The sequence below is a fragment of the Grammomys surdaster genome, unplaced genomic scaffold (assembly GCF_004785775.1).
Source record: "Grammomys surdaster isolate TR1022 unplaced genomic scaffold, NIH_TR_1.0 121604, whole genome shotgun sequence".
Taxonomy (NCBI): Eukaryota; Metazoa; Chordata; class Mammalia; order Rodentia; family Muridae; genus Grammomys; species Grammomys surdaster.
This window is the reverse complement of record NW_021617363.1, coordinates 1-13,624: the sequence shown is the minus strand read 5'-3', so window position 1 is coordinate 13,624 and position 13,624 is coordinate 1. Positions and strand designations below refer to the sequence as shown.

Sequence of the window (13,624 nt, the reverse complement as noted above, 5' to 3'; positions counted from 1 at the left end):
GTATGAATTTTAAATGCAAATTTCTCCTTTTTCATAATTTTCTTTGATTTCTCTTCTGATTGATTATAGTTTATTATTGACTGGGTAATATTTCTTCAAGTTTTCAGTATTTTTCCTGAATTTTTCACTAGCTTTTTCCACAGTGTTTTCAATTTTATGAATTTTTTGCCATGTATATGTTCAATTTTAGCAGGAAAAACTGTTTTAAATCACATTCCTTTACAAACCAAATGTTCTCCTTATCAATTTTCTATTTTTATGATTTTAAGTACAAATTTCTCCTTTTTCATATATCTCTTTGATATCTCTTTTGTTTGATTTTTCCACAGTGTTTTCAATATTATGAATTTCTTGCCAAGTAAATGTTCAATTTTATCAGGAAATATTGTTTTAAATCACATTCCTTTACAAATCAAATGGTCTCCTTATAAATTTTCTATTTTTTATGTTTTTTAAATGCAAATTACTCCTTTTTCATAAAGTTCTGTGATATCTCTTTTGTTTGATTTTTCTACAGTGTTTTGATTTTTATGAATTTTTAGCGTAGGAAATGTTTAATTTTATTAGGAAAAATAGTTTTAAATCACATTCCTTTACAAATCAAATGATCTCCTTATCAATTTTCCATTTTTTATGAATTTTCAATGCAAATTTCTCCGTTTTAAAAATTTTTTTTGATATCTCTTTTGCTTCATTTTTCCACAGTGTTTTCAATTTTAATAATTTTTTGCCAAATAAATGTTCAATTTTATCAGGAGAAACTGTTTTAAATCACAATCCTTTACAAATCAAATGGTCTCCTTATCAATTTTCTATTTTCTTATGAATTTTAAATGCAAATTTCTCCTTTTTCATAAATTACTTTGATATCTCTTTTGTTTGATTTTTCCACAGTGTTTTCAATTTTAATAATTTTTTGCCAAGTAAATGTTCAATTTTATCTGTAAAAACTGTTTAAAATCACACTCCTTTACAAATCAAATGTTCTCCTTATCAATTTTGTATTTTTTATGAATTTTCATTACAAATTTCACCTGTTTCATGATTTACTTTGATTTCTCTGTCATTTGATTATAGTTTATTATTGACTGTGTAGTATTTCTTCAAGTTTTCACTATTTTTGCTGAATATTTCACAAGCGTTTTCCACAGTGCTTTCAATTTAATGAATTCCTTGCCAAGTAAATGTTCAATTTTATCAGGAAAAACTGTTTCATATCACGTTCCTGTACCAATCAAATGGTCTCCTTATCAATTTTCTATTTTTTCTGAATTTTCAATACAAATTTCTCCTTTTTCATAATTTTCTTTGATTTCTCTGTCATTTGATTATAGTTTATTATTGACTGTGTAATATTTCTTCAAGTTTTCACTATTTTTCCTGAATTTTTCTCTAGCTTTTTCTACAGTGTTTTCAATTTTATGAATTTTTTGCCAAGTAAATATTGACTTTTATCAGGAGAAACTGTTTGAAATCACATTCCTTTACAAATCAAATGGTCTCCTCATCAATTTTCTATTTTTTTATGATTTTCAATACAAATTTCTCCATTTTCATAAATTTCTTTGATATCTCTTTTTTTATTTTTCCACAGTGTTTTCAATTTTATGAATTTTTTGCCAAGTAAATGTTCAATATTATCAGGTAAAAGTATATCATATCTCATTCCTGTTCAAATCAAATTGTCCCTTAATCAACTTTCTATTTTTTATGAATTTTTAATGCAAATTCCTATTTGTTCATAACTTTCTTTGATTTCTCTTCCCTTTGATTATAGTTTATCATTGGCTTTGTAATTTTTTTTCAAGTTTTCACCATTTTTCCTGAATATTTCACTAGCGTTTTCCACAGTGTTTTCAATTTTATGAATATTTTGCAAATTAAATATTTAATTTTATCAGGAAAAACGGTATTAAATTACATTCCTTTACAAATCAAATGTTCTCCTCATCAATTTTCTATTTTTTTGATTTTAAGTGCAAATATCTCCTTTTTCATATATTTCTTTGATATCTCTTTTGTTTGATTTTTCCACAGTGTTTTCAATTTTATGAATTTTTTGCCAAGTAAATGTTCAATTTTATCTGTAAAACCTGTTTTAAATCACACTCCTTTACAAATCAAATGTTCTCCTTATCAATATTGTATTTTTTATGAATTTTCAATACAAATTTCTCCTGTTTCGTGATTTACTTTGATTCCTCTTCCGATGATTTTAGTTTATTATTGACTGTGTAATATTTCTTCAATTTGTCACTATTTTTCCTGAATTTTTTACTAGCGTTTTCTACAGTGTTTTCAATTTTATGAATTTTTTGCCAAGTAATTGTTTAATTTTATCAGGAAAAACTGTTTTAAATAACATTCCATTACAAATCAAATGTTCCCCTTATCAATTTTCCATTTTTATGAATTTTAAATGCAAATTTCTCCTTTTTTGAAAATTTTTTTGATGTCTCTTTTGTTTGATTTTTCCACAGTGTTTTCAATTTTATGAATTTTTTGCCAAGTAAATGTTGAATTTTATCAGGAAATACTGTTTTAAATCACATTCCTTTACAAATCAAATATTCTCCTTATCAATTATCCATTTTTTATGAATTTTAAATGAAATTACTCCTTTTTCATGAAGTTCTTTCATATCTCTTTTGTATAATTTTTCCAAAGTGTTTTCAGTTTTATGAATTTTTTCAAGTAAATGTTCAATTTTATCAATAAAAACTGTTTTAAATCACATTCCTTTAAAAATCAAATGTTCTGCTTATCAATTTTCTATGTTTTATGAAATTTAAATGCAAATTTCTCCTTGTTCATAAACTTCTTTGATCTCTCTTCAGTTTGATTACAGTTTATCATTGGCTGTGTAATTTTTCTTCAAGTTTTCAATATTTTTCCTGAATTTTTCACTAGCTTTTTCACAGTGTTTTCAATTTTATGAACTTTTTGCCAAGTAAATGTTCAATTTTATCAGGAAAAACTGTTTTAAATCACATTCCTTTACAAATCAAATGGTCTCCTTATTAATTTTCTATTTTTTATGAATTTTAAATGAAAATTTCTCATTTTTTCATAAACTTCTTTGATTTTTTTTAAGTGATTTTACCTTTATTTCTTATTTCCTTCACTTTAAGCCAATCATTAAATTTGACAGTGATTTCTGGGGTGAGGCATAAGGAAGGCATCATTCCGAATAATGGAGGCCGCCCTGGTTGGCCTCACTGGGGAAGCTGGAGGAGCAGGGACTGGCCAGCAGGCAGGTAGGTGATGTTCCGAGAGTGGGAGAGCTGGTAGGCAATGTCCTAGGCAGCTTCCAGCTTCCGCAGCTCGATCAGGCTGTCCCTGGCGGTGGCCAGCGAGTTGGTGATCAGCTCAGCTGCCTTGGAGTCACCCTCAGCAGAGATGATGGCTGCCTTCTTCTGCTGCTCAGCCTTTTCCACCACGAATCTGGCTCTCTCTGCTTCCTGCTGAGCCACCTGCTTGGCTTCTACTGCCTCTGGGAACTCCTTCCAGAAGGTCAGATGTGTCAGGGACACGTCATACAGGATGAGCCAAAATGTTGCTGCTCGCTCTGTGAGGTCATCGCTCACCTGGCTGGAGACCAGCTCTCGCTGGGTAATCAATTCTCCAGCATCAAACCGAGCCACCACGGACTTGAGGATCTCTGTGGTGATAGACAGCAGCACCCGCTCATCACAGTCGTCGCAGATGCTGGTGTAGATACGAGGGAGCTGGCTGGCCACTGGCCGGAAGAGGATGCGCAGTGTGATGTTGACGTTCTGTAGGTCTTGGCTACCAGTAATAACCGGGACATTCCGTGGTCGAGAGCGGCAGTCGAAGATAATTGGTTTCTGTACCCAAGGGATGAGAAAGTGAGTCCCTTCCCCTCCCACAATGTCCTGTACGCCACGGAATCGGTCAAAGATGACAGCTCTGTGTCCAGCATCCACATTATATAGAGCAGAGTTCACCATGCCTCCTGCAACTGCTAATGCCAGGCCGAACTTTCCGATGGACTCAAACACTTTGGCAGCCATGACTCCTTCTGTTGCTTCCACTCACACCTGCTTTCACTCTGACCTCCACATGAATTCCCCAGCTTGATATTTCTTTTGTTTGATTTTTCCACAGTGTTTTCAATTGTTTGAATTTTTGCCAAGTAAATGTTCAATTTTATCAGGAAAAATTGTTTTAAATCACATTCCTTTACAAATCAAATGTTCTCCTTATCAATTTTCTATTTTTTATGATTTTTAAAAGCAAATTTCTCCTTGTTCATAACTTTCTTTGATTTCTCTTCAGTTTGATTATAGTTTATCATTGGGGTTTTAATTTTTCTTCACGTTTTCAGTATTTTTCCTGAATTTTTCACTAGCTTTTTCACAGTGTTTTCAATTTTATGAATTTTTTGCCAAGTAAATGTTCAATTTTATCAGGAAAAACTGTTTTAAATCACATGCCTTTACAAGTCAAATGGTCTGCTTATCAATTTTCTATTTTTTATGAATTTTAAAAGCAAATTTTCCTTGTTCTGCACTTTCTTTGACTTCTCTTTCATTTGATTTTAGTTTATTATTGGCTTTGTAATTTTTCTTCAAGTTTTCACTATATTTCCTGAAATTTTCACTAGCTTTTTCACAGTGTTTTCAATTTTATGAATTTTTTGCTAAGTAAATGTTCAATTTTATCAGGAAAAACTGTTTTAAATCACATTCCTTTACAAATCAAATGGTCTCCTTATTAATTTTCTATTTCTTATGAATTTTAAATGAAAATTTCTCCTTTTTTCATAAATTTCTTTGATTTTTTTAAGTGATTTTACCTTTATTTCTTATTTCCTTCACTTTAAGCCAATCATTAAATTTCACAGTGATTTCTGGGGTGGGGCAGAAGGAAGGCATCATTCCGAATGATGGAGGCCGGCCTGGTTGGCCTCACTGGGGAAGCTGGAGGAGCACGGACTGGCCGGCAGGCAGGTAGGTGATGTTCCGAGAGCGGGAGAGCTGGTAGGTAATGTCCTCGGCAGCTTCCAGTTTCCGCAGCTCGATCAGGCCGTCCCCGGCGGTGGCCAGCGAGTTGGCGATCAGCTCAGCTGTCTTGGAGTCACCCTCAGCAGAGATGATGGCTGCCTTCTTCTGCTGCTCAGCCTTTTCCACCAGGAATCTGGCTCTCTCTGCTTCCTGCTGAGCCACCTGCTTGGCTTCTACTGCCTCTGGGAACTCTTTCCCAAAGGTCAGATGTGTCAGGGACACATCATCCAGGATGTGCCCAAATGTTGCTGCTCGCTCTGTGAGGTCATTGCTCCCCTGCCTGGAGACCAGCTCTCGCTGGGTAATCAATTCTCCAGCATCAAACCGAGCCATCACAGACTTGAGGATCTCTGTGGTGATAGACAGCAGCACCTGCTCATCACAGTCGTCGCAGATGCTGGTGTAGATACGAGGGAGCTGGCTGGCCACTGGCCGGAAGAGGATGCGCAGTGTGATGTTGACATTCTGTAGGTCTTGCTACCAGTGATGACCGGGACAATTTTATGAATTTTTTTCCAAGTAAATGTTCAATTTTATCTGGAAAAACTGTTTTAAATCACATTCGTTTACAAATCAAATTGTCTCCTTATCAATTTTCGATTTTTTTTATGAATTTTAAATGCAAATTTCTCCTTGTTCATAACTTTCTTTGGTTTCTCTTCCATTTGATTATAGTTTATTATTGACTGTGTATAATTTCTTCAACTTTTCACTATTTTTCCTGAATTTTTCACTAGCTTTTTTCACACTGTTTTCAATTTTATGAATTTTTTGCCAAGTATATGTTCAATTTTATCAGGAGAAACTGTTTAAATCACATTTCTTTACAAATCAAATAGTCTCCTTATCATTTTTCTATCTATTATGAATTTTAAATCAAAATTTCTAATTTTTCATAAATTTCTTTGATATTTCTTTTCTTTTATTTTTCCACAGTGTTTTCAATTTTATGAATTTTTGCCAAGTAAATGTTCAGTTTTCTCTGGAAAAACTGTTTTAAATCACATTCCTTTACATATCAAATGGTATCCTTAACATTTTTCTATTTTTTATGAATTTTAAAAGCAAATTTCTCCTTGTTCATAACTTTCTTTGATTTCTCTTCAGTTTGATTATATTTTATCATTGGCGTTTTAATTTTTCTTCAAGTTTACAGTATTTTTCCTGAATTTTTCACTAGCTTTTTCACAGTGTTTTTAATTTTATGAATTTTTTGCCAAGTAAATGTTCAATTTTATCAGGAAAAACTGTTTTAAATCACATTCCTTTACAAATGAAATGGTCTGCTTATCAATTTTCTATCTTTTATGAATTTTAAATGCAAATTTCTCATTCATAACTTTCTTTGGTTTCTCTTCCATTTGATTATAGTTTATTCTTGACTGTGTATAATTTCTTCAACTTTTCACTATTTTTCCTGAATTTTTCACTTGTTTTTTTCCAGTGTTTTCAGTCTTATGAATTTTTTGCCAGGTAAATGGTCAATTTTGTCAGGATTAACTGTTTTAAATCACATTCCTTTACAAATCAAATGGTCTCCTTATCAATTTTCTATTTTTATGAATTTTAAATGCAAATTTCTCCTTATTTGTAAATTTATTTGATATTTTTTTTTGATTTTTCCACAGTGTTTTCAATTTTATGAATTTTTGCCAAGTAAATGTTCAATTTCATCTGGAAAAGCTGTTTTAAATCACATTCCTTTACAAATCAAACGGTATCCTTATCAATTTTCTAAGTTTTATGAATGTTCAATACAAATATCTCCATATTCATAATTTTCTTTGATTTCTTTCCGTTTGATTATACTTTATCATTGGCTTTTTAATTTTTCTTCAAGTTTTCACTATTTTTAATGAATTTTTCACTAGCTTTTTCCACAGTGTTTTCTATTTTATGAATTTTTTGCCAAGTAAATGTTCAATTTTGTCATGAAAAACTGTTTTAAATCACATTCTTTCACAAATCAAATGTTCTGCTTATCAATTTTCTATTTTTTATGAATTTTAAAAGCAAATTTCTCCTTGTTCATAACTTTCTTTGATTTCTCTTTCGTATGATTATAGTTTATTATTGACTTCTTATTTTTTCTTCCAGTTTTCAATATTTTTCTTGAATTTTTCACTAGGTTTTTCCACAGTGTTTTCAATTTTATGAATTTTTTGCCAAGTAAATGTTCAATTTGATCAGGATAAACTGCTTTAAATCACATTCCTTTACAAATCAAAGGTCTCCTTATCAATTTTCTATCTTTTCTGAATTTTAAAGCAAAATTTCTCCTTTTACATAAATTTCTTTGATATCTCTTATGTTTGATTTTTCCACAGTTTTTTCAGTTTTATGAATTTTTTGCCACGTAAATGTTCAATTTCATCAGGAAAAACTGTTTTAAATCAAATTCCTTTTCAAATCAAATATTCTGCTTTTCAATTTTCTATTTTTGATGAATTTTAAATGCAAATTTCTTCTTTTTCATAACTTTCTTTGATTTCTCTTCCATTAGATTATACTTTATCATTGGGGTTTTAAATTTTCTTCAAGTTTTCACGATTTATTCCTGAATATTTCACTAGCTTTTTCACACTGTTTTCAATTTTATGAATTTTTTGCCAAGTAAAGTTCAATTTTGTCAGGAAAAAAGGTTTTAAATCACATTCCTTTACAAATCAAATGTTCTGCTTATCAATTTTCTAATTTTTATGAATTTTAAAAGCAAATTTCTCCTTGTTCATAACTTTCTTTGATTTCTCTTTCGTTTGACTATACTTTATTATTGGCTTTGTAATTTTTCTTCCAGTTTTCAATATTTTTCCTGAATTTTTCACTAACTTTTTTCACAGTGTTTTCAATTTTATGAATTTTTTTCCAAGTAAATGTTCAATTTTATCAGGAGAAATTTTTTTAAATCACATTCCTTTACAAGTCAAATGGTCTCCTTATCAATTTTCTATCTTTTATGAATTTTAAAACAAAATTTCTCCTTTTTCATAAATTTCTTTGATATCTCTTTTGTTTGATTTTTCCACAGTGTTTTCAGTTTTATGAATTTTTTGCCATGTTTTGTTAAATTTTCTCAGGAAAAATTGTTTTAACTCACTTTCCTTTACAAATCAAATGGTCTCCTTATCAATTTTCTAAGTTTTATGAATGTTCACTACAAATTTCTCCTTGTTAATAACTTTCTTTAATTTCTCTTCCGTTTGATTATAGTTTATCATTAGCGTTTTAATTTTTCTTCAAGTTTTCATTATTTTTCCTGAATTTTTCACTAGCTTTTTCCACATTGTTTTCAATTTTATGAATTTTTTCCAAGTAAATGTTCAATTTTATCAGGAAAAACTGTTTTAAATCACAATCCTTTACAAATCAAATGGTCTCCTTATCAATTTTCTCTCTTTTCTAAATTTTAAACCAAAATTTCTCCTTTTTCATAAATTTCTTTGATGTCTCTTTTGTTTGATTTTTCCACAGTGTTTTTAGTTTAATGAATTTTTTGCCAAGTAAATGTTGAATTTTATCTGGAAAAATCGTTTTAAATCACATTCCTTTACAAATCAAATGGTATCCTTAACAAATTTCTATTTTATATGAATTTTAAAAGCTAATTTCTCCTTGTTCTTCACTTTCTTTGATTTCTCTTCAGTTTGATTATAGTTTATCATTGGCGTTTTAATTTTTCTTCAAGTTTTCAGTATTTTTCCTGAATTTTTCCACTAGCTTTTTCGACAGTGTTTTCAATTTTATGAACTTTTTGCCAAGTAAATGTTCAATTTTATCAAGAAAAACTGTTTTAAATCGCAGTCCTTTACAAATCAAATATTCTGCTCATCAATTTTCTGTTTTTGATGAATTTTAAATGCAAGTTTCTTCTAGTTCATGACTTTCTTAGGTTACTCTTCCATTTGATAATCGTTTATCATTGGCTTTTTTATTTTTCTTCAAGTTTTCACTGTTTTTCCTGAATGGTTCACTAGCTTTTTCACAGTGTTTTCAATTTTATGAATTTTTTGCCAAGTAAATGTTCAATTTTGTCAGGAAAAAAGGTTTTAAATCACATTCTTTCACAAATCAACTATTCTGCTTATCAATTTTCAATTTTTTATGAATTTTAAAATCAAATTTCTCCTTGTTCATAACTTTCTTTGATTTCTCTTTAGTTAGATCATAGTTTATTATTGGATTTGTAATTTTTCATCCAGTTTTGAATATTTTTCCTGAATTTTTCACTAGCATTTTTCACAGTGTTTTCAATTTTATGAGTTTTTTGCCAAGTAAATGTTCAATTTTATCAGGAAAAACTGTTTTAAATCATATTCCTTTACAAATCAAATGGTCTCCTTATCAATTTTCTGTTTTTTAAGAATTTTAAAAGCAAATTTCTCCTTGTTCATGACTTTCTTTGATTTCTCTTCCGTTTGATTATAGTTTATCATTGGGGTTTTAATTTTTCTTCAAGTTTTCACTATTTTTCCTGAATTTTTCACTAACTTTTTCCACAGTGTTTTCAATTTTATGAATTTTTTGCCAAGTAAATGTTCAATTTTATCTGGAAAAATGATTTAAATCACATTCCTTTACAAATCAAATGGTCTCCTAATCAATTTTCTATCTTTTATGAATTTTAAATGAAAATTTCTCCTTTTTCATAAATTTCTTTGATGTCTCTTTTGTTTCATTTTTCCACAGTGTTTTCAGTTTTATGAATTTTTTGCCCAGTAAATGTTGAATTTTATCAGGAAAAACTGTTTTAAATCACATTCCTTTACAAATCAAATGGTATCCTTATCAATTTTATATTTTTTATGAATTTTAAATGTAAATTTATCCTTGTGCATAACTTTCTTTGGTTTCTCTTCCATTTGATTATTGTTTATTCTTGACTGTGTATAATTTCTTCAACTTTTCACTATTTTTCCTGAATTTTTCACTAGCTTTTTCCACAGTGTTTTCAATTTTATGAACTTTTTGCCAAGTAAATGTTCAATTTTATCTGGAAAAACTGTTTTAAATCACATTCCTTCACAAATGAAATGGTATCCTTATCCATTTTCTATTTTTTATGAATGTTCAATACAAATATCTCCATGTTCATAACTTTCTTTGATTTCTCTTACGTTTGATTATAGTTTATCATTGGCGTTTTAATTTTTCTTCAAGTTTTCACTATTTTTCCTGAATTTTTCACTAGCTTTTTCAAAGTGTTTTCAATTTTATGAAATTTTTGCCAAGTAAATGTTCAATTTTGTCAGGAAAAAAGGTTTTAAATCACATTCTTTCACAAATCAAATGTTCTGCTTATCAATTTTCTATTTTTTATGAATTTTAAAAGCAAATTTCTCCTTGTTCATAACATGGTCTCCTATTAATTTTCTATTTTTTTATGAATTTTAAATGAAAATTTCTCCTTTTTCATAAATTTCTTTGATATTTTTTAAGTGATTTTTACCTTTATTTCTTATTTCCTTCACTTTAAGCCAACCATTAAATTTCACAGTGATTTCTGGGGTGGAGCAGAAGGAAGGCATCATTCCGAATGATGGAGGCCAGCTCGGTTGGCCTCACTGGGGAAGCTGGAGGAGCAGGTGCTGGCCTGCAGGCAGGTAGGTAGGTGATGTTCAGAGAGCGGGAGAGCTGGTAGGCAATGTCCTTGGCTGCTTCCCGCTTCCGCAGCTCGATCAGGCCGTCCCCGGCGGTGACAAGCTAGTTGGCGATCAGCTCAGCTGCCTTGGAGTCACCCTCAGCATAGATGATGGCGTTCTTCTTCTGCTGCTCAGCCTTTTCCACAATGAATCTGGCTCTCTCTGCTTCCTGCTGAGCCACCTGCTTGGCTTCTACTGCCTTGCCAATTTTCTTGTCAATTTTCTTGTCAATTTTCTAGTTTTTATGAATTTTAAGTGCAAATTTCTCCTTTTTCATAAATTACTTTGATATCTGTTTAGTTTCATTTTTCCACAGTGTTTTCAATTTTATGAATTTTTTTCCAAGTAAAAGTTCAATTTTATCAGGAAATACTGTTTTAAATCATATTCCATTACAAATCAAATGGTCTCCTTATCAATTTTCTATTTTTTATGAATTTTATATGCAAATTTCTCCTTTTTCATAACATTCTTTGGTTTCTCTTCCGTTTGATTTTATTTTATTTTTGGCTTTGTAATTTTTCTTCAGTTTTCACTATTTTTCCAGAATTTTTTAATATCTTTTTCCACAGGGTTTTCAATTTTATGAACTTTTTGCCAAGTAAATCTTCAATTTTATCAGGAAAAATTGTTTTAAATCACATTCCTTTACAAATCAAATGGTCTCCTTATCAATTTTCTTTTTTTTATGAATTTGAAGTGCAAATTTCTCCTTTTTCATAAATTTCTATGGTATCTTGTTTGTTTGATTTTTCCACAGTGTTTTCATTTTTATGAATTTCTTACAAAGTAAATGTTCAATTATATCAGCAAAAACAGTTTTAAATCACATTGCTTTACAAATCAAATGGTTTCCTTATCAATTTACTATTTTTTATGAATTTTAAATGCAAATTTCTCCTTTTTTAAAAGTCTCTCTGATATGTCTTTTGTTTGACTTTTCCACAGTGTTTTCAATTTTATGAATTTTTTGAAAAGGAAATGTTCAACTTTATCAGGAGAAACTCTTTTAAGTCACATTCCTTTACAAATCTAATGGTCTCCTTATCAATTTTCTATTTTTTATGAATTTCAATACAAATTTCTCCTTTTTCATAATTTTCTTTGATTTCTCTTCTGTATGATTATAGTTAATTATTGGCTTTGTAATTTTTCTTCAAGGTTTCACTTTTTTCCTGAGATTTTCACTACCTTTTTCCACAGTGTTTTCAGTTTAATGAATTTCTTGCAAAGTAAATGTTCAATTTTCGCAGGTTAAACTGTTTTAAATCACATTCCTTTACAAATCCAATGGTATCCTTATCAATTTTCTATTTTTTTAGGAATTTTAAATGCAAATTTCTCCTTGTTCATAACTTTCTTTGACTTCTCTTCCGTTTGATTATAGTTTATCATTAGCTTTTTAATTTTTCTTCAAGTTTTCAATATTTTACCTGAAATTTTCACTAGCTTTTTCCACAGTGTTTTCAGTTTTATGAATTTTTTGCCAAGTAAATGTTCGATTTTATCAGGAAAAACTGTTTTCAATCACATTCCTTTACAAATCAAATGGTCTTCTTGTCAATTTTCTATTTTTTATGAATTTTAATTGCAAATTTCTCCTTTTTCATAAATTTCTTTGATATCTCTTTTGTTTGATATTTCCATAGTTTTTTGAATTTTATGAATTTTTTTCCAACTAAATGTTCAATTTTATCAGGAAATACTGTTTTAAATCATATTCCTTTACAAATCAACTGGTCTCCTTATCAATTTTCTATTTTTTATGAAATTTATATGCAAATTTCTCCTTTTTCATAACTTTCTTAAATTTCTCTTCCGTTTGATTATAGTTTATTATTGGCTTTGTAATTTTTCTTCAAGTTTCCATGGGATACATGTTCCTAGTATATCAGGGGAACAATGATGGGCCATATTATCTGCCTTTCCAAAACCCATACCAGTCAGACATAATGTAGCTAATCTGTCCAGGAAATTGTTTCAATATCTTGCAGGAAATTGGTTGGAAAACTTCGATGAGACACTCAAAAAATTGAGAGCGGCTGTGGTGGCCATCAACTCGAGGCTCGTGGATCTGTCCCTGACTGAGGGACTCTCCTCCTGGATCTCTTCAGCTTTCTCTTTCTTTAAAGAGTGGGTGGGAGTGGGACTTTTTGGAGCTATTTTGTGCCTGGGTCTGGCGGGTACCCTTTTTCTGCTGTGTAGGATGTGAGCTCAACGACAGAGAGATAGGGTGGTTATGGCTCAGGCCTTTGCAGCCTTAGTAAATGGTGACTCTATCGGCATCTGGATGTCCATGCTCAGGGACTAACATCGATAACCCCTATACTATTCTTGCCCACGAGGTCTCTGTTCCATGATAAGGGCTGGTATGTCAATGATGGAGTGTCAAGTAAGACTCGGTCCACCTAAGACAGGGCTATCTTGGGTGGGGAGATCGACCCAGTGACGGGTAAGGATTTGAGCTTTGCTCTCCTTTGCAGGCTCAGTACCATCATGAGGCCTCAAACGAAAGGGGCTACAGAACTTCCCCAAGAATCACCCATGCAGGGTCTCAGCTTCTGCACCTGGAGGGCCTTTGCCCATTGCACCCAGTGAAGTGAGAACTTCTGCTCCAATAAATATTTAAAACAGGGGGAGATGTGGTGCACTGCCGCGCATGTGTAGTCTCCCTCCTGAAATTGCCGTTAAACACCAGTAAGGCGAATGCCTGAGCAGCCGGTAACTGTCAAAAACTGACGCAGCCCGACATGTCGTATCTGCCAAGACGCATCAGCCAATAGAGTAGGGACACGCTGACCCGATGGGTATATAAGGAGAGCTCCTCTTCCCCTCGGGGTCTTTCCTCATTTTCATTGGAATAAAGCTTGCTGCAGAAGGATCCTGGTGTCCGAGTCCGTTCTTGCTGGCGAGAAGGTGACGCGGGTCACAGAACATGATTAATTAATACACACCATT

At 31.1% G+C, this 13,624-nt stretch overlaps 1 protein-coding gene and 1 pseudogene across 2 annotated transcripts; both read right to left on the bottom strand.

Moving 5' to 3' along the window:
• Positions 1-3,215: 3,215 nt before the first annotated feature.
• On the bottom strand, positions 3,216-4,034 carry LOC114636054 (prohibitin-like). Of its 2 annotated transcripts, XM_028784360.1 has the most exons (2): positions 3,618-4,034; positions 3,216-3,266 (listed from the first exon to the last, which is right to left on the bottom strand). In XM_028784360.1, the coding sequence occupies exons 1-2, from the start codon at positions 4,032-4,034 to the stop codon at positions 3,216-3,218; spliced, it is 468 nt and encodes a 155-aa protein (XP_028640193.1). The 2 variants fall into 2 exon arrangements, with proteins under 2 accessions (XP_028640193.1, XP_028640192.1); XM_028784359.1 differs by lacking the exon at positions 3,216-3,266 and having other exon boundaries at positions 3,300-4,034.
• Positions 4,035-4,931: 897 nt separating this feature from the next.
• LOC114636056 lies at positions 4,932-5,527 on the bottom strand (annotated as a pseudogene).
• Positions 5,528-13,624: the final 8,097 nt, after the last annotated feature.